Source organism: Heliangelus exortis, chromosome Z (assembly GCF_036169615.1).
Source record: "Heliangelus exortis chromosome Z, bHelExo1.hap1, whole genome shotgun sequence".
Classification (NCBI taxonomy): domain Eukaryota; kingdom Metazoa; phylum Chordata; class Aves; order Apodiformes; family Trochilidae; genus Heliangelus; species Heliangelus exortis.
The window spans coordinates 38,972,500-38,996,693 of NC_092454.1; the positions used below are offsets into that span (position 1 = coordinate 38,972,500).

General features: G+C 40.0%; 1 protein-coding gene across 3 annotated transcripts in view; it reads left to right on the top strand.

Moving 5' to 3' along the window:
- The window catches only part of OSTF1 (osteoclast stimulating factor 1), a 30,852-nt gene extending 7,045 nt beyond the window's left edge, over positions 1-23,807 (top strand). The window contains exons 2-11 of one of the 3 annotated variants that reach the window (XM_071732008.1): positions 237-283; positions 2,504-2,554; positions 2,634-2,697; positions 6,208-6,261; positions 6,845-6,952; positions 7,436-7,485; positions 7,602-7,680; positions 8,130-8,225; positions 13,273-13,348; positions 23,405-23,807. In XM_071732008.1, the coding sequence (XP_071588109.1) occupies positions 237-283; positions 2,504-2,554; positions 2,634-2,697; positions 6,208-6,261; positions 6,845-6,952; positions 7,436-7,485; positions 7,602-7,680; positions 8,130-8,225; positions 13,273-13,301 (578 nt within the window). In that variant the 3' untranslated portion in view covers positions 13,302-13,348; positions 23,405-23,807. Of the gene's footprint in view, positions 1-236; positions 284-2,503; positions 2,555-2,633; positions 2,698-6,207; positions 6,262-6,844; positions 6,953-7,435; positions 7,486-7,601; positions 7,681-8,129; positions 8,226-9,139; positions 11,722-13,272; positions 13,349-23,404 lie in introns of those variants that run through there. The other 2 variants (XM_071732007.1, XM_071732006.1) reach the window with 2 other exon arrangements.
- Positions 23,808-24,194: the final 387 nt, after the last annotated feature.

A 24,194-nucleotide genomic window follows, 5' to 3' on the forward strand; every position in this document is an offset into this window, starting at 1 on the left:
CTCACATGCAGCAACCAGGCTTCATGTCTGTTTATTTGACTGATCATTTGGCCCATTTCCTTCAGAACCCATGCTGCTGGCTTCAGTTTTTAAATCGTGGTTCAGAAGCATAGCACAAATAGCCCAGCAAGAAGCTTCACCAGTCAAATAAAGGAATTAGTTTGGATTTGAGGGCTGTATTTGTATGCTTTATATGTAAGCTTGATACTGATACTGTTTATTTTTTTCTTTTTTAGGGCAGGTTAAAGTGTTCAGGGCCCTGTACACATTTGAGCCCAGAACGGTAAGTACGTTTAGATTTTAGGCTTTTGAGAATATTAATTTTAATCTTGTTTATAATAATGATAGAATAATAGATTGGTTTGAGTTGAAAGAGACCTTAAAGATCATCTGGTTCCAAGACCCCTGCATGGAGAGGGACACCTTCCAGTGGAACAGGTTGTTCAAAGCCCCATCCAACCTTGCCTTGAACACTACCAGGGGTGAGGCATCCACAACTTTTGTGGACAGCCTGTTCCAATGTCTCACAACTGTTGTAGTAAAGAATTTCTTTCTTATGTCTAGTTTAAATCTGCCTTCTTTCTGCTTAAAACAGTTAAGCTCTTTACCTGTTGCTATAAGGCCTACTGAAAAGTCAGTCCCCATCTTTCTTGTAAGTCCCTTTTATATACTGGAACACTTCTGTAAGGTCTTCAGAGAGCCTTCTCTTCTCGAGGCTGAACCCAAACTCTCGGTCTGTCTTCCTAAGAGAGGTGCTCCAGCCCTCTGCTCATTTTCATGGCTCTCCTCTGCAGTTGCTCCAACAGCTCCATGTCTTTCCTGTGTTGGGGGCTCCAGAACTGGATACAGTACTCCAGGCAGGGTCTCAAGAGAGCAGAGTAGAGGGGGAGAATCACCTGCCATGACCTGCTGGCCACACGTCATCTTTTGCATTCCAGGATATGGTTGGCTTTCTGTGCTTCAAGCACACATTGATGGCTTATGTTGAATTTCTTGTCAACACCCCCAAGTCAGGGGTGACTCCTGATGCTAAGCCTCGGGGCTGTTCACAGTCCATTCTCTACCTATCCTATCCATTCTCTGGGATTTCCCCAGCCTAGGTCCTTGCACTTGGCCTTATTGAATGCCATGCCGTTTGCATGGTTCCACCTCTCAAACCTGTCAGGATCCCTTTGGATGGCATCCCTTCCCTCCAGCATAATGATCACACCACACAGTGTCATCTTGTCAGCAAACTTACTGAGGATGCACTTGATTCCAACTGTCCACGTCACCAACAAAAGTGTTAAACAGCATGCCTCCCAGTACTTACTCTTAAGGAATGCCACTTATCTCTCTGGTCTCCATTTGGACACTGAGCCATTGACCACAACTCTTTGAGTGAGACCATTCAGCTGATACCTGATCCACTGAATGGTCCATCCATGGAATCCATATCTTTCCACTTAAGAGACTGGGATGCCCTGTGGGAGTGTTGAATGTTTTGCACAAGTCCAGGTAGATGACATCAGTTGCTCTTCCCTTGTCCACTGACACTGTGTGCCCATTATAGAAGGCCACCAAATTAGTCAGGCACAGTTTTCCTTTGGTGAAGCCACACTGGTTGCCACCAACCACCACCTCATTTTCTGTGTGCCTTAGCAGAGCCTTCAGGAGGCTCCATGATCTTGCCAGGCACAGAGGTGAGACTGAATGGGCCGTAGTTCCCTGGGTTTTCCTTTTTTGTCTTTTTGAAAATGGAGGTTATGTTTCTGCTTTTCCAGTCAGTGGGAGCTTCACCAAACAGCCATGGCTTGCTCAGTATGACAGAGAGCAGCTTTGCAACTTTATTCCTCAGTTCCCTCAGGAGCCACAGATGGATCTCATCAGGTCTGATGGACTTGAGCACTTTCAGGTTTTTAAAATGTTCTTGAACCTACTCTTCTACAGTGGGAGATTTCTTCAGGGTTGGCCTGCTAAACTTACTGTACTATGTTTTCAATGAAAAAGCCTCTTGATGGGTATCGGTTCGTAATGTGACTAAAACTGCCTGACTAATCATCTTCATCCTTTTTTTAAGTCCAGCTCTTTTTAAAAGCAGGATGCTTTCTTATCTAGTGTCAGCTGTCTGCAATCTAAGATGAGCATGCTAAGGGATTATTTTTTTTCCTTCAAAGGCATCAAAGGTAATTGAGAACAAAGAGTTTTTTGAAATGGGGATGAAGTTAACAAACACTAGAAAATTTTGCTGCTTTTGCTGCACAGTGCTCTGTTGGAAAGGCCACGGTCCTTTTTTTTTATTGTCAGGAAGGTCACAGATCCAGGAAGTTAGCTATAAGCAGGTTGAATGCAGTATGAAAGACTTTCAGGCTGTTTTCTGGTTGATAGAGGATTTGTGTTATTGGTCTTTTAAAAGAAGAGCTGTATATACTGTGCTTTATCCTGGTGTTTGTCTCACTTAAGTACACACATTCAGATTTTTTACTCTTCTTTTTTTTAAATATATATATATTTTTTTTTAAAGCCAGATGAACTCTACTTTGAAGAAGGAGATATCATTTACATCTCAGACATGGTGAGTCTTAAGACTTCTTATACAGACCAAATATTTCTGGAATGCAGAATTTCTAAAATATTTTCCCATTTCTCTGCAGAGTGATACAAATTGGTGGAAAGGAACCTGCAAAGGGAGAACTGGACTAATTCCAAGCAACTATGGTAATGCCTAGAATTGAATATTTTCATTTGGTAAGATCATTCATGATGAAGGGAAGTCACTAAATAGAAATAACTGTTACCCTTATTTTCAAAAACTGATCATGGTATTTATATTTAACAGCCCTCTACCAGAATTCATGTGCAGTATCAGTCACTGCTGCACATCAGCTGTTGGCAGGCTGTCACATTTTTATATAACCTAGAGAATGGTTGAGTTTGCCAAGTGTTCAAGGTTCTGCTTGTGTAGGTTACAGCAAAAGATGTTCTCAGTTTTGAGGGGAAGAACACTTGGATCTGAAACATGGCTTTACAGGCTGCACACGATACTGATAGGCTTGTGTTCTTGATACTCTCAAGGAATATGCTGCAGTTTTTAAGATGTTCTTAGCAGTATCTTGGCTATATTCCTTCAGTCTGCATGTTGCCTTTTTTTATGCTGACCTAAGCTACACCCTTTAGTAGCTTTGAGATCAAGAGTTCTGACACAGCACAGGTGGCTTCTTACAGAAATAGATAATCAATAATAGAATTTTTAGGTAAACCTGCGTATTGACAGCAAGCTAAAGCAGACTGTGAGTAGTTCTGTAGAACTCGGTTGCTTATTTTTTCCCACTTAAGGAATAGGGCCTGTTTTATTTGTCTTTTGTTGCTTTTTAATCAATATATTTAGCCACAGAAAACATTGTTTTCTTGGAGAGTGCACCACATCAGATATGCCATGTTTAGACTGAACAGAAGTTGCTTTTTCAGATTCAACTGAAATCACTTTGAAAAGCCATGAGACGACACAGCACAATTCTTCCAAGTCCTCCCAGGAAATGAAGGCAGTGTCACTGACATTGCATCAAAACTTCTAATACATAAGTAACTTGATATTGCTTCATGTTGGCTCTTCTTCACTAGGAGGTGTTGTTGTAGCAATGCTATGGTTTCCTGCCCTGAGTTATAGTTGGTAAAAATACTGAATAGAGGCTGTGGTGCAGCTGTTGATAACCATGGCATGAAATTTCACTCCGGTTTGGGACTTCCACACTGATTCTATTCTACTCTTGCCATCTGCCAGACGTAGTCACTTTTCTATACAAGATGAATATTTACACATGGTGATCTACACTTAAATGTCTTTTGAGCATTTAAGTGTGTTATATTTAAAATAAAACCAACAATTTACTAATCCAGTTTGCGTTCCCATTGAGATAATTTGGAAAGTTGCTTCCAGGGTGCTTTGCTGAAAAGTTAATCTAAGCAGCAGTTAAGCTTCCATTTTAGACCAGGTCGGGGAGGTGGGTGGTGTCTCTGCAGAATTGCAAAAATTTCATGTATAAGCAGAACAGAAGACCTGTCTGCAGACCCTGAGAAAGAAGTCAGTGTCATGGTTTTAGCCAATAACCAGGTGACAGATACTATTATTCTCTCATTGCCCTCCCAGAAAAAGATTAAAAAAGGGATTACAAAGTAGGAAGGAAAACTAGTAATAATGATGGTAAGTTACAAATATGTGTAAGTATGTAACTGTAGAACCTCCAGTCCTCAGCTGGTGATTACTTCTCAACTAGGAAAGTCCCACGTGGGACTTGACAGAAGAGGAAGGTCCCTGAGTTCAGGGTCCCAGTCCCAGTCTGCAGCATCCTTGGAGCAGCCAGGCGTGTCCTGCTTGGGAGGGCAGGAGAAGGTGACCTGTCTTGGTGAATGATGTTCTCCTCTGGTGAGGAAACCACCAGCAGGAGCAGGAACAAACAAACAGCCCCTAGCCCAGCCAGCACACCAGCCAGAGAGGCCAAGAGAGGGCTCTTCTGGGAGCCATTTTGTACTGACACCGTGGGGTAAAAACACTGTGCTTGGTCTATTTGGGTTACCTGAGCCATCCTCTCCTCTCCTCTCCTCCTCATTGTCACAGCTGCTCCTCCCACTGTCACTGCCACAGCCCGGCAGCAGCTTGGGGGGTCCCGGGCAGTCTCAGGTCAGTACAGTCACAGGCAGGTGTTTTTTTTATCCTGGTGCTCTCAAACAAGGACAACCAGGAACATGTCTTCTGGTTAAATAAACTGTGCAAAATCCTCAAAGGCCTGCTGCCACTGCTTGCCGCCATTGGGGTTGCATAGGTTAAGTTGAAACACTGTGATCTTCTGTGCTCTTCTGCAACCTTTTTGCAGAAGGCAGACCTGAAATTGAGTCTCTGGTGGGGTCTTGTGCGCCCTCTGCCGTGCTCATTTGAGCAGACTGAATAGAAAAGTTACTCAAAGTGGCATCAGTGTTAACCTGCATTAAAAATACTTTTTACTGAACTTCTGACAAGTTAGTTTGACCCTTTTGAGACAGTGGTTTTAGTGTTAATGCTCTCTGCATTACCTGTACAATATGATTAGCATGCTCTGCTTGTGTAATGGCTTGTCTGCTCTGGGACTGGCCTCTTCCACTCTGCTTTGGGATTCTGTTCATTGTTTGAACAATGCCTTTTGTTTTTTAAGTGGCATACCCGGATTCTGTTAATTGTTTGAACAATGCCTTTTGTTTTTTAAGTGGCATACCCGAATCTGACCTGTGCGCTTTGATTTTACTCACAGCTAGAGAGGTAAGCATGTGTAATCTTGCACTTAAAAGCATTAAGGGAGGACTACACACCAATGCCAGGAAAGATCTGGATAGGCCACAGCAGTGGAGACTTTTATTTCTGGTAACTGAGATACATTGTGCTTTCATTGAATCCCATTACAGTAACAGTTTGATCTGAGGAACACCCTTTAACATTCTCCAGGGCTTCTGCAACAAGCCATTGGTGAAAGGGCTTAGAGACCAATTTTATCTCCTGTACCAGTCATAAGGCTTTCCACCTAAAAAAAAAGTTTTTTAAAGGAGTTTCCAGATCACTTCCAACTGTTTCACAGTGCTGTTCAGTTCCTTTCTGCTATTGTCACAGCTGTTTGCTGCTCCTCTCTAGTAAAACCTAAGGCTTGTGATATGAATAAAAGGTCTACAGAAACCTGTAACTATTTACATTGCATAAACAGTTTTAATTTGCAGACCTTCTGCAAGTTTACCAAGGAAAGTAAAAGAATTTCAATAAAACAAATAGGAAGCTTAGTAATTGTGGAATTTTTTTTTTTTTTTTTAGTTACCTTTTACACATCCTTGGAAATAATTAACTTTTAACTACATATGGCAAGATGTAGGTTGAAAGTCTAGCCACAGGCAACTGCTCGAAACCACCTTACAAGCATAGAAAGAAAAGTAACAGTGACACTGAAATATTGCCAGATTCCTGATGGCTTGTGACCACTGATCAGTTTGATGCTGTTCTTTGAAATTTTTACAGGCTCTTCTTTGAATTGCTTCACATAGGAAATTAAAGGGAATCTGATTAGTCTGTCTCTGACAAATCCATTTTCACATTAGAGTCAAAAATATATTACTGATTCTTCTGGAATACATGGTAATTTTGTTTCCATACAGGTGTCAAATAACTTTTAATTTTACAGTTGTAGTTAAAAATGACTTTCTGTTTTATTTCAGTGGCAGAGCAAGCTGAGTCTATTGATAACCCACTGCATGAAGCTGCCAAACGTGGTAAGTATGATTTGCATTTTAGTTGTGTAGTGCTAAAGGATGATTTGTTTATTTTCTGCCACAATAATAGTATATTTAGAATGAAGATGTCCTGTCTAATTTAGTTTTCTGTCATCTTACCTGCTAACTTTTGCAGCTTTCAGAAGCTGAGCTGGTTTACAGCCTGGTAGAATTACCACTCTGTAATGCATACCAAGAAAAAGAGCTTGGTACCATGCATTCAACTGCACACAGATCTAAAGGCTTTCTAGAAGCTCAAGACATATGTTTGATACCACTTGGACTGATTGTTTTATAAATTGCAAGTGCTGCTGCTAAAAATTTCTCTAAAGTTCACAGGAGAAGTGACACCCTTCATAAATCACAGAAAGGTTTGGGTTGGAAGGGACCTTAAAGATCATCTTGTTCCAACTACCCAGCATGGGCAGGGACACCTCCCACTGGACCACATTGCTTAAAGCCCCATCCAGCCTGGCCTTGAACACTTCAGGGTATTTTTATTTCAGAAAAAAACTATGTGGTTTTAGTGGTTATGTTAACTTTTTGAAAAAAAAAATAAATCAAAACTCAATTTTTCTTTCAGGCAACCTAAGCTGGTTGAGAGAGTGTTTGGATAATCGAGTTGGGGTCAATGGCTTAGACAAAGCAGGAAACACAGCTCTGTACTGGGCGTGTCACGGAGGCCACAAAGGTATCAGAGAATTAATTTGAACCAACTCTTTTCTCATTTTCTTGATTCGCTTGTCAGACTGATTGCTGAAATTGAAGAACTAAACAACGAAGGCAGGGTTTATTTAATGTAATCCCAGTTAAAAAAAAAAAAAAAAAAAAAGTTAAAGCTAGAGGGCAATTTCAGCTCACATCAACTGCCGTGTGTTTTGTTGTTGCTGTTGAGGCAGGCATTCCAATCAGTGTAGTTGTTAGAGGCAGAGTGGGAAGAAGGACAGATGAAAAAGAAGGGTTTTATTGTTTTGGGTATTTCATGCAGTAATTTTACTATGTGACTAATAGTTGTTTGCTCAATACAGTCTGACTGTTCAGTATTTCATTAGCTAATTAGATTTTTCTTTCATTGAATCTTAAACAGAATTTATCCTATGATCTCAAAAAAACCTGTTCTGTTTCCACTAAATGTTTCTCTTTGTCCCTCCCCTCCCCACCCTGTTTTCTGCAGATATAGTGGATGTTCTGTTTACCCAGGCAAACTTAGAGTTAAACCAACAGGTAGGTTAAACCAAAACACACCTGCAGTAGAGATGTGATGTTATTCATCCTTGGTGCAAACTGAATATTTTTTTTTCTGTATTTTAATCCTGTTGCTTTTCCCTCTAACTCCACAGAACAAATTGGGAGACACAGCTTTGCATGCTGCTGCATGGAAAGGTTATGCAGATATTGTAGAGATGCTGCTGGCAAAGGGTAAAGATCTTCACCAAGGTTCCAACAATCTGTGTGGCAGGCTAGATTACTGAATGTCTTCTTATGTTTATGTTTTTCAACTGTTTTTCCTATAACTCAGGTACAGTCCTTAGTTTCCCTGACTGACTTAATCAGCCTTGCAGAAAATTCTGTCAGCTGTTTGGAAAGTATACATCTGACTTGCTTTGCAGACAAAATTAGGCACTTAACCCCACAATGGCAAGGATGTCTATCTACTTCCTGGGAAGGGAGCGCAGCCATCAAGTTCCCTATCCAATTGTAGCTTATGGAAGAGCATCCATAGCTTTTAATCTGCTTCAGAGCAGTCCACAGATGAGATTCCCTTGTCAATTACTGTTTTATCCATGTTACTGAAACTCATACAGTAATACCATTGCTCAAGAGATAGCTGGGACAATGGTTTATGGTGAAAAATTTCTGTTCTAAAGGGGCAAGAACAGATCTGAAGAACAATGAGAAGAAATTGGCTTTAGACATGGCAACCAATGCAGCTTGTGCTTCCCTGCTTAAGAAACAGACTGCAGGTATTTCTGGGGTTTTTTTGTTTGTTTTGATTTTGGGGTTTTTGGGGTTTTTTTGGGGGTTTTTTTTTTGAGATATTTTTCCATTTCAGAGAACACTTAATATTTTGACCAAATACCAGTTATGTTGATAGCCATAAAAACCAGTTGGGAGCTACATGGGCTAAGAGTTGTGCTTAGCAATGTTCACTTGAAAGGGTTGGTTCAGCATAGTTATGGTGGAGACCTGTAGTTTATCACATTCAGTGCTGACTCCACACAAAATATCATCTTGTGTCAGCAAGAGGCAAGTATTCAGAAGATGTGAGTGTGGTAAGGGAATGGAAGGAAATGGAAGGTAGGCCCTTCAGAGTAAAGAGAAAGAAAGCAAGCAAGGATGGAAACTACTTTAAAGCATTATACTACAATGCACAGTGTTTGAGTGTAAAACAATGTGGTATGTTCCCCCTTACACCTGTCCCTCCAACCTAAGCCAAATGAGCACCAACAGACAAATTTTCTTACTAATTTTTTGTCATGTCTTACTTTGTCTTCTGAGTGACTCTGTATTAGAGAAATGAAGAAGGCTTGCAGGTAAAATAGTCTCACTGTCTCCCACTTGTGTTCATCTGACCTAATAGCACAGTGTGTGTACAAAGGTGTTCCAGTTCTGCTGTGCAGATTCCAAGGAGCCAGAAGATGGCTCTTGAAGGTCACAAATACTGAAGCTCTTATGAAGGAGATGTGATTACCAGCTTAGCTATACCTTAGCTATACCATCTGTAAATCCAGATCTACAGCCCCATTTGTGTAGCCCTAATATCTCTAAATGATAGAGAAATCAGGTTTCTCAGATGCTGGTTTGCAAGCATTGATAAAATCAGGGTTTTTTTCTAGTTTGTATGGTGGATTAAGAGAGAGCTTTTGTTTCTTTCCAGGTACAGTCCGAACATTAAGTAATGCAGAGGAATACCTTGATGATGAAGACTCAGATTAATGTTTTTCAGTCAGCCTAAAGAACTATAACCTGCATTGCCTATGTCATTCCCAAAATGTATCTTTACAACTGTAAAAATATCTTACTTAGAGTATTGAAGTCTTCCAATATAGTGTATAAGTGAGAGGGTGAAATCATGCTTTCCAAAGGAATAATTTTCACATGTGCCCAAAATTACCACATTATAAATCAGAGTTGCTTTGGAATTATCTGACAGAGGAAAGTGTGGCATGCCCTTAGGGGAAGAGGACCATCTTCTAAACTCAACAAGTTTCATCTCAGGCTCTCCCAGCAAGTGCCTTGCACCTCTGGAATACACTCCTCAAGCTGAAATGTCCCTCTGGGACAGCACAACACTGTTGCTAGCGTTTCCCAGAATCTCTCTGGATATAGGTTCCTTTGTGCAGATAAGATAATAATGGCAGAATCAGTGAGTTGGTATCATTTGACAGGCATGAATGGAGATAGTACTATAGAGAGTGACCATTTTTTGCTCACACAGAGTCAGCAAGACAAGTTTTGAACAAGGTTTGATTGTCTTCTTGTTTTTTGTTTTTTTGTTTTGGTTTTTTAAAGTTTTTCTTTCCTCCCCCCCCCCCCCTCCCTCAGGCTCCCCATGCCTTTGTGTACCTCTGTAAGTAAGGGGTAGGATGACATGGGACAGTGCCTCTGGATGCTTCTTGTCTGTTGCTGTGGGCCCAATTCCTGAAATGTAAACTCAGGTGAAATGCAACGTGCATACTTAAGTAAGTTTTGCTTGAGAAATACACTTAATTTTTGGACTTAGTGGCTTGATAATTTTGCTTTTTGAAGTGCCTTTTGCTGAAACTATTCATAGTGAAAGGAGGTCGGAATATTTTTCTATTTATCCTGCCTATTTTTTTTTAACTATCTCTTGCTTATTTTTTAAAAGTATTCTTATATTTTGTCCTAAATTACCTCAAAGCTTAAGTGTGTTTGAAGAAATGAGGAAAGATGTACATCAATATACTACAGGTATTTTTAGAAGAGATATCTGAAGCTCAATAAACATTAAAAAATTGTATTGCTTCTTTCTGTGAATTAAAAAAGAGCTAAACAATAAATTGAGCCACTTTCAGGCTTCCTTGCGGAGTTAAAAAATATGTACTTCATTCAGAATAGCTGCAGCCCAATATTATACCTTACTGAGGGATACTTCTTTATTGTGATAGTAAGTAAATGTTAAATGTATTTGAGCTACATTTTTTTAATTGTTATTGCTAACTTAACATATTGCAGCTTTGTCAGATTTAGTCCTACATAGTAGTCTGTGATACTTAAAAGAAAAAAAATGCAAAAGAAAAAAAAAAGCAAAAGCAAAAAAAAAAAAAAGCAAAAGAACCCTGGCAAAACCAATAAAGCTCTTGTGACAGATTGGGGATAAATGAAAAGCTCTTATAAGAGATTGGGGATAAATGAAAAGCTTTTGCAAAAGGTTGGGGATAAATGAAAATCAAACTAAATATTTTAGAGATAAAAAGAAGTCTAAAGCACTTTTAACATCCCACTCTGAAAAATATATTGATTCAGATTTTTGTATTTTTAACCTGAAAGAGCTAGCTACAGGTAAGGGTTATTAAATGAGTCCTTAATGAAAGCAGCATTTGATTGACCAGAACGTTGTAAGATGGATGCACTGCACAAATAGTTGTCTGCAGATAGACTTCTAAACTTCAGGTGTTAAAACTATAGAAAAAGTGTTTTCGCCCAATGAAGTACTCCAGTCAGCAGAACAGTGATATTTTGTGTGAACTTGAAAATCCTAAAGGGGGAAGAAATAAAAATAAAAACCAAAGGCACTGAGTTTTTCTTTTAAGCTTTCATTAGAGGACTTGTTGAACGTGGCTTATAATAGGCAGAAATAAGCCAGCTATTTTTACTAGCTCAGATTTTATCCATAGTCAAGCCCCGTGTTATGCTGCACGCTGTTAATATGATGTAATTTCACAAAATGAGTAAAAAAGACCTGTAATAAGAGAAGCAAAAGGGTTCATGCATCTATTGCGTTAGTCTTTTTTTCCCGTGTAAGTGAAGCTCAGAAGGTTAAAATACTTCAGTGTCACAGGATATGGAGAGAACGACTCTTCCCAAGTCACCATTTTCTCTATCAAGCTTTGGAAGCAGAGTTTTATCCATAAATAACTCTTAATGTGATGTCTTCTGTTTCAACATCCTACAAGTTAATTGCATGCTTTGATTTAAGAATAGAATGTTAATTTCGTGTGGAATAAGCTGCTGCTGGAAGACCCTGTGTTCTTGCTCAGACAGACATAGGTGCTGCAAGGGGGAAGTGGTGGCAGAGACACAAGTTGGGCCCAAAGGTTGCCTGTGAAGCCCTTGCTGGAGTGTCCTGAAGGAGCATATCACAAAGCAGCTTGCTAGTCCTGTAGTCTATTTCTTGGACCAAAAATACTTTTATTTTTTCCCCCTACATCTTTGTTTTTCATCATGACCCTGTCTGTACTGTGAAAACTTTCAGGCAATAAATTACTTTTTGCCTAACTGTAGCAGTTACGTTTTGATTTTTAAAACAACAACAAAAGAAAAAAACCAGAAAACCCAACCAACCAACCAAACCAGAAAAAACAGAGCAAAAGTCTTACAGTGAGACAGAATTAGCTGAGGTAAGATGCTACAGTTATCTTATTGGTTATACCCGTTCTCCTAACTTTACTCCAATGTGTGTGTCACCACAGGCTCTTGGATAGATTTAAGTCTCTCTCCAAGCTGTACTCATGCTTGTAACAAGAAAAATAGTTTTTTAAAAGTAGCAAAATCGGAGTTGTCAAGCACATGCTGTCTCCTAACTGCATATTTAAAGATACTCTGTCCTGTGTGCTTCTGGGTGAATTACAACTTCTGTGTTCCAGTTAGAATTTCAGGGTTGTTAGAGTACAGAAATTATTCTGATTTGAGGCTTTTTTGCACTAAACCAGTAAAGTTTCTCTCTGTTTTATTAAAAATGAACTGCTTAATTGCAGTTTTCTAGGGGAAAAAAGACATTTCTTGAACTGTCTTTAGCGTAGTTCCTAGACAGTCCATATGGGTAATCTTCAAGTTACTACACTGTTTTACTAAGACAAAACCCACCTTACAGAATTCCATGTCCCATTGCCTGAGATGTATTTTGCCCAAAACATTTAAGGTCAGATTAAACATTTAAACTCAGAGGTCCATTTTCTAACATTCTCCATCTTAAAATCCCCCCTGACCCTTTCTGAAGGGAGCGTTGCATTTCTGAGTTTCAGTTTTATATCAAGGACCAAAGATTGCTGAAGGTAAAGTTAGTCTGACCTTGTGATCATTTCAGTTTCACGCTACTGTCAGGTGTTCATGCATGGAGCACACATCACTGAATTAAAGATTTTTTTTTCAGCTATCACCACATTCTAGTGAAGCCGTTGAAACTGAACACAGCAAAGTAAAATGGGCCATCAGTCTGCTGCTTCATGACACTGAAGTTACAAAAAGTGTTTCGGGACTATGTTAGCCATACTCTACCTACAGAAAAGGTTTTGAAGAACTTGAAACAGGGTTCTTCAAAAGAAATTAATTTGACACAAATTGATTTGATTAAAAAAAATTGGTATCCATATTCACTACACAGATAAAAAGGCAACAGCTGTTTTTTTGTTTTGGGGTGGGTGTTTTTTGGTAACACCATAAAGCTAAAAATAAGGCATCAGTACAAAACAGAAAAAAATAATTTTGTGTCACAAATTTTGGGGCAGAATTTGGACTGGTGGTAGTGTCTGTCTTTGGCAGAGAAAAAAGGTACCCGGTACCCCTTTAATACCTGCCCTTTCTCAACTGCCAATTAATGCTGCAGATGATCTGTCCAGTCTGCAGCCACTTCTAGAAAGCTACGTCACTACTTCATTTTTTTGCTAAACTTGGCAGCATTCATCTGGGCTCTGTAGAGCAGGTCTGTAGCACACCAGAGAATGCTGCTGGAAGAGATATTTCTGTGAGTCAATCTTCAGCTGACCCATTACCAACATCACTTGAAAAAAATTAATGTGATCTAAACACTGTTGATCCTCTCATCTACAGTAACAGGGGCAGTTTTCCTGTGGTTGTGAGCAATTCCTGAGGTCAGAGGCTGGATGAGACTGCTGCAAAGTTAATGGTATTTCAGATGGGATTTTTTAGTGCGTATAGAACAGCACACATCTTTGCAGGGTATCAGTGCTTAGTTGTTCTACGTGCATTATATTTATGTAGCCAGGAAAAGGTCTATAATTGTCTCTGCTCAGCACTCATCTGAGGGTCTGTCTTGCTCCTCCTCCATTACTTGGGAGTTTTTTCTTACAGAGATGGATTATTTGGAATATGTGCTATTTCTTAGCATGAAAATTCATATTTCTTCTTCCTCTTCAGACTGACTCTTGAGGGACTTAGTGAGATTTAATGTAAAATAAGTGTGAAGACAAAGCACCACAAGAAAATTGGATGTTTAAAAGTTTATTATAACTATTTCTGATCTGAAGGTCTGAAGCAAGTCTCAGGAAAGCACTGAAGATAACACAGGAAATGGAGTGCCTCTGTCTTCAAGCTCAGCACGAACCTATTTTTGTTTTCTTGTTTTGGTGTCACAATATTTTTGCTCACAACTTTACTGCAGACACCTTCAGCTGACTTCATGTCTACAAGGACATAGAGAAACTAATCCTTAACCCTCATTGGAGATGTTCAGCATAAAATTAAATCTTCAAAATTTACGTCCAACTTTAATGTATTTTTCCTTTTCAACAGGCTTCTGTAACAATAGTGTTGCTCATTTACCTCAGACTTTTTTAACTGAAGGTTTTAGTTTCATCTTCCTATAACTTCCCAAATATAGTTTAAAAGTTATGGCACATTTCACATAATCTGAAATAAATGAAAGAGTAGCACATTCTCAGTCTTTCAATTTTTACTTCTCTAAAAAAAAAAAATTTATGATTTTGCCCAAGACTTATGTTTAAGCTATTTTGCTAGAAAATCCCACTGATGTCTGACATTCTACTGCCTAGCTATGAGTTAAAAACAGAAGAGGAACAAAAATCCAAAAAACTGTCTGGACTGCATGCAGCTATGCTGAAAGCAAGAACAGTAAACATTTTGTTAATTAAATAGTTGTGTGAAAGGCAGGTTTAATGGTACTGAAAAAGAAACTTACATAAGTTGATTAAAACCCTGACCTAGCATTTACTTTGGCTTTTAAAACTGCATCTAATCAGATAAGGTGTCCATCAGTTACAATGCTGTAAGTACTTTTCTAAAAAGTATTTTCCACATCAAGTTACATGAGTGTAAAGTCATGGAGTAATTCAAATGCTTCTAAATTTCGTCTGGCTAAAAGACTGTAGAGTGCTCTGTAGTCAGGCAAGAATAATTCAAAAGCATGAACCACTGCAAATAATTTATCATACAATCTGACAAATTGGAAGGGACCCATCAAGATCATGAAGTCCAACTCCTGTCCCTGTGTGGGGCACCCCTGGGATCACACCAGGTGCCTGAGAGCATCATCCAAACACTTCTTGAACTCAGGCAGGCTCAGTGGCAGAACTGCTTCCCTGGGGAGCCTGGTCCACTGCTCACCCACACTCTGGGTGAAAAACTTTTTCCTTATATCCAACTTAAACTTCCCCCAGCACATCTTCCTAACATAACCTCAGGTCCTGTCATCAGAGAGAAGAGGTCAGTGCCTGCTCCTCCTTCCCTAGTGAGGAAGCAGTAAGGTGCAATGAGGTCTCCTCTCAGTCTCCTTCAGGCTGAACAGACCGAGGGCCTTTAGCCTCTCCTCATACCCTTTGCCCTCTAAACCCTTCACCAACCTCGTAGCCCTCCTTGGGACACTCTCTAGTAGGTCTATGTTCTTTTTCTACTGTGGTGCCCAAAACTGCACATGGTACTCATGATGGGGCTGTACCAATGCAAAGTGGGACAATCACCTCCCTCCATCAGCTGGCAATGCTGTGCTTGATGCACTCCAGGACTCAGTTGCTCCTCCTGGCTGCCCGGGCACCCTGCTGGCTCAGGTTCAACTTGCCATGGACCAGAACCCTCAGATCCCTCTCTGCAGGGCTGCTCTCCAGCCTCTAACTACCCAGGGTGTATGAATATCAAGAGTTACCATTTCCCAGATGAGAGATCTGCCATTTCTCCTTGTTAAAATTCATACAAATGGCAATTGCCCAGCACTCTCATCAGTCTAGATCCCCCTGCAGGGCCTCTCTACCCTTGGGAGTGTCAGCTGCTCCACCTAATTTGGTGTCATCTTGTGCAGTTCTGCTTTCTGACCAGATCCTAATCATTGTACTGTACCAATGTAGCTGCACATAGTGACTGTGCAAAGTAGTGCCTGCTTTCTTGATTTTCATTTAACTAATACTGCATAAGATAGCACAAAATTACTACCTGCTCACGGTAAACTGAGTTAATTTCTTAACTTGAATTTTTCATAACTCTCTTTTATAAAAACGAGTTATATTTAGGTACTAGAGAACAAAGCCTGATTTGTAGAAGTTTCTTATTGATTCTGATAGAAACACATGGGAAATTTTCTTGTATTGAACTGTGTGTTTAACAATCATCTCCATTTACATGAATGTTTACCCTGTTGCTGTAAAACTTCTTGATTTTGACCAAAAAGTTCTGGTATTTTGCAAAAATTTGTTAACTAAATCTTTGGAAGTTTGCTTTCATTTCACTAGACAGGCAAACACGTCTTTTGCCTAGGTGAATAGTATTCCCATGAACCAAAGTTTTCATGGATGCAAAGCAAGGTGTATTTTAACAATCACAAGGCCCAAACAATTTAACAATTCCAGGCCCAAAACATAAGTTTGGACATGAAGCCAATCATAGTGCTCCTTCTACTTCTGTGAAACAGCTTTTTTCAACTGTATTGCAGTGAGGAATACTCTTAAAATAGGCTGTCATGAAACTACTTCCAGAAGCTGGGATTAGGCCAGTCCAGAAGTGTGAGTGAGTGTCTGAAGGCAAGTTACCCCAAACAGCATAAAATTCAATTTTTTAAGAGAAAGAATGCAGGGATATACATGCAGATATCTCTGGCTTCAGGTTGAGTTCTCTGTTAAGTATTAAGGTGTGAATTCTACCGTAAAATTCTTACTCTGGAGAGTATTTGCACCAGTTTTTAGCTAGTGGACATAACCTCCAGTTTAATTTACGATTTTTTCTGCATTTTTTTTGCATATAGTGCTACATATAAGTACCTTTCTGCTTAGCCTGAGGGATGAAGAAGGAATGAGAAAGGAAAGGGAAGAGCTAAGAATGGCTTAGGTTTGTGGTTAGTAATTTTCTTCTCTTTTTCTGCTTCTTCTTCCATAGCATTCTACTAATTACTTGTAAAGATGACTTAATTCACAATTTTAAAGGCAGAACAGATCTAATTTTTAGACAAGACAAGTCACTGCATTCCCACTTAACTTAATTTTGTTGGCTGTTGCAAATGTGACCATTTGACACAGTCCAAATGCAGCAGGCAGTTACTTTCTTTGATTCTGCACTAGAATGGATAAATAGAGACTGTGATTGGACCAAGTGAAACAGAGACTTTGGCTGACTTCTTTTCAAGCATCAAAAATCTGCTACAGGCACTCCATAGAGGCTCTAGGTACACTCTTCTGCTTACCCACCATCAGGGCCATGCACAGAGGCATCCTCTTTACGTGATTAATTAATGCACAGCTGTGCTCCACCACAGGTTTTGGAAAAACATTCCTGTTGGCTGTACTTCTGTTAAGGTCATGCCAATATTTGTATTCTCATCCAGAGACCTTTCAAAAAAGAGAGTGGACCATGGCCAATATGAATTGTTCTAAGGAACTGTAACAAGGTTGGCTGTTAGAGTAAGGACAGCACAAGCTGCAGGAAAACCAGGAGAGTTAATAAAGGAAAAATGATAACATGAATATTATAAATCATTAGTATTATTAACCATTCATATCTAACACAATGAAATACTTTACAGTTCCTTACTTAGTGTGAAAGATTAATTACCATGCTAAGGATGAATAAACCTGAACCATAGCACTGAACACCTGAAAATTCCAAGCTGACAGATGAAAAATAGTGTTGTTTCCATACACAGGAAGCAAAACAAGCACAGCTGCAGTAGACCTGCAGAACTGTGCTATGATGGAGTTCGCCAGTAAAGGCTTGCCCTCACCAAATCTAATGGCATTACTTATAAAAATTATCACTTTTCAGAAGCAGCACATCTGTTTTCATGCAATTTATAACTTAATGCTGCATGATGTGCAAATAAAGTTGTAATGCAAGCTATGTCTGCTAACTCACACTTCAGAAAAAGGCCTGTTTTGACAAAGATCTTTTAAATGAAATCCATGTAACACTTATCAGTTATGTAAAAAATTATGATCACCTTTGACCAGAACTGTAGGTATAATAACAAAGTGGTTAAACAGTAGATAATGACGACTCAGGAAAGTACAGGCTATTCAACTTCCCCTCCATCCCTGGAAAGGTGATGGAACAGCTCATTCTGGACACCATTTCAAAGTAGGTGGAGGAAAAGGTTATTGGAAGTAGTCAACATGGAATTCACCAAGAGGAAGTCATGTCTGGCTAACCTGATAACCTTCTACAATGACATGACTAGATGGAGAGATGAGGGGAAGGGCAGTGGATATTGTCTACCTTGTGGACACCATCTCCCACAGCATCCTCATAGACAAGCTTAGGAAGTGTGGATTAGATAAATGGATAGTGGTGTGGACTGAAAACTGCCTCAAAGATAGAGCCTAGAGTGCAGCCTAGTCAGAGGTCAGAAACAAGTGATGTTCCCCAGGGGTCAGCACTGGATCCAATCCTGTTCAATATATCCCTCAGTACCTAGATGAGGAGATGGAATGTACCCCCAGAAAGTTTGCTGATGGTGCAAAACTGTGAGGAATGGCTGACACACCAGAAGGCCATGATACTGTTCAGTCTGACCTGGACAGGCTGGAGTGTTGGGCAGAGAGAAATCTTATAAAATTCAACAAGCGCAAAATGTAGGGTTGTGGGTCTAGGTTCTTTTTATTTTGGGAGGTTTTGTTCAAGTGTGAAAGATTTTATTCTGTTTTCACTAAATTATGTATTGATTTGTAGCAGAGAAGAAGAGTAATATCACTGCTAAGCCAGCATTACAGGCTCACTATATAGAGTGCTTCTCCACAAATGCTAGAGAACCTGTTGCAACCCAAGCAATCAGCTTTTGTGACAAAATTTGGCTCATCTGCTGCAGAAGCAATCAGAAGTGAAATGAGAAAAGGGTGGGTGTCTTTGGTGGGGGAAGAAAAAAAAAAAAAGGCAAAAAATAAACAAAAATCCTCCAAAACTTTCTATATCTCACTTCCTACTGCGTAAGGCTGCAAGACCAAGATCTCTTAGTAACACTTGATAAGTGGCATTCTCATACCTGATTGTACTTTACCAGTTCAGTGGAAACTTTTCATAATAATGTGAAAATAAACCCTCAGGGGAAAAACTAAGATAAAAACCTTATTTAAGGCATAAAATACAGTTTAAGTGTGTGTTAGGAGTCTTATTTGTCTTTTCTACTTTTTTCTTGATTACCTCTTTTATCTGTAAAATAATGAAAGTATCTAGATTTGTGGAAAATTTCAGATCAACTTCTATATTCTCTCAACTGAGACCCTAGGAATCATCCTTCAGCAAGGTACCAAATGCCTGGAAGTTAATAACTGACATAGGTTTTTAAGTCCCATAGTGCAGAAACTTCTGAAAGACTCAAGCAATACTTTCAAAGACCCTCTAGAGGAGTACCATCACTCAAGGATTCTGCCCATGTTGAACATGAGCAGCAGAGCCCTGAAGCAATTTGGTTTGGGCACAGATGCCCCCAGCAGTTCTTTTGTAAAGCCCAGCAATACAAATAAATGGTATTTTGTACCATTTAATAAGCTTTTGGAATACACATCCTTGGGACTTCAGAGACCACACTCTTAAGTAAAATGAATTTCGTAGAGCCTTGAGCCAAATTTCCCTATTTCATTTTGTGATGACAGCTGTAGCTACCCCACAGAGTACTACATAGCTCAGTGGCTTCCAGTGTCAACTTTCATTTTATCTGTGCTTCATTTTTAGATTCAGCTACATTTCAGCTTTTCAGAAAGCACATGCTTATTAGTGTCAGTAGTATGATGCACAATACCAGTCCTTCCTCATTAGTAAAAATGTCCAGAATAAGACATTTGAGCAAAGTTCTAATACCAGCTGCCCATTGCTTTAAATCTGCTGCATTGTACATGCGTTTTAATCTCATGGGCACCTCCTTTTCTGAGTTTGCTCCAGGGAGTAGACTCAGTGTTAGCCTCCAGTCTTTTCTCTCAACAGTACAGTTAACAACTGTAGACAAACTGTTTTTCCATTGATCTGACAGCTCAATAACACATTTCACTGACCTAACTTGCCTGCCACTATAAATATTATAAATTTTTTAAAATGTGACAGGAAGAACATTACCTCACCTCATGTGTTGCCGGGCTCATTTCTCCTGATTCTCTCAATTTACCTCCTATCTTGATTATCTATGGTGAGGTGAGAAACATCAGTAGGCTTTCTTCTCCTCTTTACCATCAGTCTGTGACACTGGAAAAATCTAAAGTTTGGTCCTTTTTTGTCCTTCTTAGTCATAGCTAATATATCATGCAGGTACCGTGCATATGCAAGTGAAGGAAGTCTCAATAAAGTCTGAAGGATTTAGAAAATGCTAATAAAACATAAAGTAATAACTTACCTGTGTGCTGGGAATCTTCCTGCAAATACTTTTGTAGAATTCCTCTGAGAGTCTGGTTTATTTCTTATTCTAATCCATATGTCTGAGGATGTTAAGGGTCATTTGAATGGTCTCTTTTGTTCAAATTTGATAAAACTCCTTTAAAATAAACACTTGGAAATCTGTGATCTGCTACTCTGTCTTTTGGTGTATGTTAAATATACACACATATATTTCCAAGTTCAAGCAGTTCTATGATTCTTTTGACAGTTGTACTGTGTAAAATAATTGTCCCCAGAAAGCAGGTCTGGTCAGAGATACCTACTGTACCTCTGAGCTCCCCTCAGGAAGATGGATGTTATCACCCCCTACAATTGCATACCTGTAACTGGCATGAGATTCCCTAGTGCCCTGGTCAGGGACCTATCCTTGGATGAGGCTTCAAGTAGATCAAACCACATCTTGTATGTTACAGCAATAAAATGTCTAAGTCAATCAGTTGTTTGGCCTGATTTTCAGATTCATGATGCTCGTATAGCCTTTTCAATGGGCTGCCTTGCCCGGATTTCAGATCTTGTTTGTTCCTCCTAATGCTACCCTAAAGCCTTAGCACACGGTCCTGTGTGTCTGCAGCAGAGCAGGAAAACAGAAGAAATCTATGCCTGTGATTCAATGTGAAGAGCTTGCAAATCCTTCTATTAACAAGAATATCAAGAGGACAGTTTCTACTAGATAGCTGTAATCTGGAAGTTGACTGCCTCAAAATGTTGTGGATATAACTGATACTGCAAAAATTACATGAGGACTGCAATGGCTGCTTTTGTAAACCTCCCAAGACCAGCAGAAACAGTCACATACCAGCAATGCCAACTGGCTGTGGATGAGAGTTCATGTATCACTGCATAAGCCTCACCAGGAATGAAGTGCAGAAGAATACGACATTTCCTTGTATGAACAAGGAGGCCTATTCACAGAATCATAGAATCTTTCATGTTGGAAAAGATCCTTGGGATTATCGAGTCCAATGATCATCGCTACTCCGCAAAATTCTTCCCTAAACCATATTCCCCAACACCACATCTAAATGACCCTTAGAGATAGTGACTCAACCACCTCCCTGGGCAGCCTATTCCAGTGTCTCACCACTGGTTCTGTGAACATGTTTTTTCCTAGTGTCCAGTCCATACAAACCCTGTTGCATCTTTAATCCATTCGCTCTTGTTCTACTGTTAATTACCTGTGAGAAGAGACCAGCACCATGCTCCCTACAATGTTTTTTGCATGTAGTTACAGAAAGTGACTCAGCCTCAGCCTTCTCTTTCTCAAACTAAACAGTCCCAGCTCCCTCAATTGTTCTTTGCAAGATTTATTCTCCAGGCCCTTTACCTGCGTCATTGCCTTCCTCTGCACTCACTCCAGCACCTTGATATCTCTCTTACATTGAGGTGCCCAAAACTGGACACAATACTCTAGGTGTGGCCTCACCAATACTGAGTACAGGGGGACAATCACCTCCCTACTTCTGCTGGCCATGCTATTTCTAACAGGTGGGTGCCAGGGTGCCACTGTCTTTCTTAGCCACCCAGGCACACCGCTGGGTCGTATTCATCCACCTGTCACTTAGAAACCCCAGGTCCTTTTCTGGCAGGCAGCTTTCCAGCCACACTTCCCCAAGTCTGTAGAGCTGCGTGGGTTTGTTCATCTGTGGTGTGGTCTGTGTCCACTGACCTGTATCACTCTAGATTGTTTAGCTGTATCACAGACACACAGCTTTTGCAAAAAGACAGGTTGGGGACACCCAAAAATTGACAGTGGAGCATATACCTGCCAGACTGAAAGCGGGACCACGCAAATATAAACAGCTTGTACTCTATTTTTTTACTGCAGTCAGCCATGTTCTGTGTGATTTGTGTGAGTAAGATTTCTGTGAGGGCAGACTACTCTTGGTTTGCAGTCATGCTAGTACCAGGCCATACAGCTGTATTAGCAATACGTATTGCAAACCTAAATGCTATGGCAGTTTGCTGTTTAGATGTTAAGATGGAAAGTTAAACCATCCTGTGATTTTCATTCATGACAATATGCAAGAAAAAAAGAGCTGTTTCTTCCTTTTTAGACCTGGCTCCTCCTCATTTTATTCTGGCCCCCTTGCTCTGTGACTTCTTTGCTCACGGTTTACCGGAAATTCCTGTGACCTTCCTGACATTAGATACAGTAGTTGCTGCTTACACTCTACTCAGACCATTCCTTAATTGACCAGAAAATGCAGTCAATAAACTCAGTCATGCTTCTGCCAGCAGTGATACAGTGCACCTGACTCTGAGAGTAGCTCATAGGATGACCCTCAAGATATTTTCCTGCCTCGTCTTCCAATCTTCTCATTTCTTACTAGCTCACTGGGTCATTAGGACAGGTCAGTGGAATGTGAGTTCAAAATCCTGGGCTGCTCAAAGAAGGGTGAACTTGTCAGATTTGCCAATGTTATTCTTAATATTATCGTGCAAGCACTTCATGCACTTTTTACTCTCCCCTCCCTAGATATCTTACAACATGCATCCTTGTTTTTGAGAGCTTCTTGCAACTTCACATGAATGCTAATTCCAGGCACATGTCAGAGAAACCATACATTTTGTGATATTCCCCCCAGAATTTTTTCTACAGAAACTGAGAAGCTGGGGCAGGTTTAATAGATAAAGTCTATTAAAACCTGTGGTTTGAATTTAAGGTAGCCAAAACCTGGAGGAAATGCCAGAGAAAGCATGCCAGTGGAAATGACTGAGAAGTGAGCAGGTAGAAACTCAGTAAAAAGTCTCTGGAAGGGTGAAAGCCTAAGATTTTTTCAGCTTGTAAAGCCATGTCCCAGGTAACTTACTCTTTTCCTTAGACAAGGATTAGAAAGATGGTCCAATGTACATGCAAGCTGACAATTCATAAGCTGAAGCTTGAAGACTGGGTGGGAGAAGTGGGCACTGACATATGCAGAGCCCATATGCTAACACCTGCGATGCAGATTGTTCTGCCATCCCAGTCCCAAGCCAGGCACAGCAATATCCGAACCACAAGAGGTCACTGGCAACAGCTCCATAAACAGCTCCCAGGTTTCCCAGCCTCGGTATTCTCCTGCCCCTTGTATCCTGCGCTTCGAGAAGCCCAATTATCACTTAAAATGAAGCCAGCTGCACCCAAACTATTAGGACTGCAGCAAGGCATGCACACATCCACCCCAGGCACGCACCGAGCAACCCTCCTGCAACTGAGTCCATCAACTGATTGGACAGAGTCAGGGGCTGTTTATTTGTAAAATGCATCTACCCAGGCAGCAGTGGCCCAAGTTTTTACAGCACAAGGATTTCAAATTGATTTGAAAAGATCAGATTTATTTTACTAAAGCTTTGGACATTTCAAAAAAACCTTCCTTCCTCTTTTCAGGTAACAGGACCATGTCAGCCTGTGGGTGACTTGCAGCATTGAAGCCCCTGGTTCAAAATCTCTCTCCATTCTCTTTAATAGAGGAAGACCAGAAGTATGGAATTTTTTATAAACTGCCAAGCACTTACATTTCAGTGATGAAATTTTGTGTTCTGTTCAGTTCTGCCTGATGTGGATCCCATGACCTAATGAAATTTCTTCAGGCACAGACTGTTAAACATTCTCTTATGAGCAGCCTCTCCTCTGCAAAAACTTGTCAAAACTGATTTTTCTCCAAGAAATGTTCTGGTTTTCATCTAGCACTTTATTCTAGCAACTTTTCTTTTTGTAAGCTCTAATTTATATTAATGTATCAGCAGGAGTATTCACATCTTAACAAATAAAACAGATTATTCAAACATTATCATGCAAATATACTTATTTGTCATAATTTAAACACTAACCCACTACAGAAACAAGCTCAAAAGTATTTTGGGTATGAGGTTATGGTGTATTTGTACAGTGTACTTGCTCAGTGCAGCTTTTTGGTTCACTGGGATTTTAATGTAGCACTTGATTTGCCAATTCCGTTGTAACACCTGTGGTACAACAATTTATCACATTTTGCTGTGTAAACAGCTGTCAAGAGGTCAAGCTTCAAAAAGTTCTAGGGTTAAAATTTTGTGGAAGTGAAGTAGGTCTAGTTAGAAATTTTTTATTGTGAGAGCGGAGAGACACTGGAACAGGTTGTCCACAGAAGTTGTGGCTGCCCCTGCCTGGAAGTGTTCAAGGACAGGTTGGATAGGGGCTA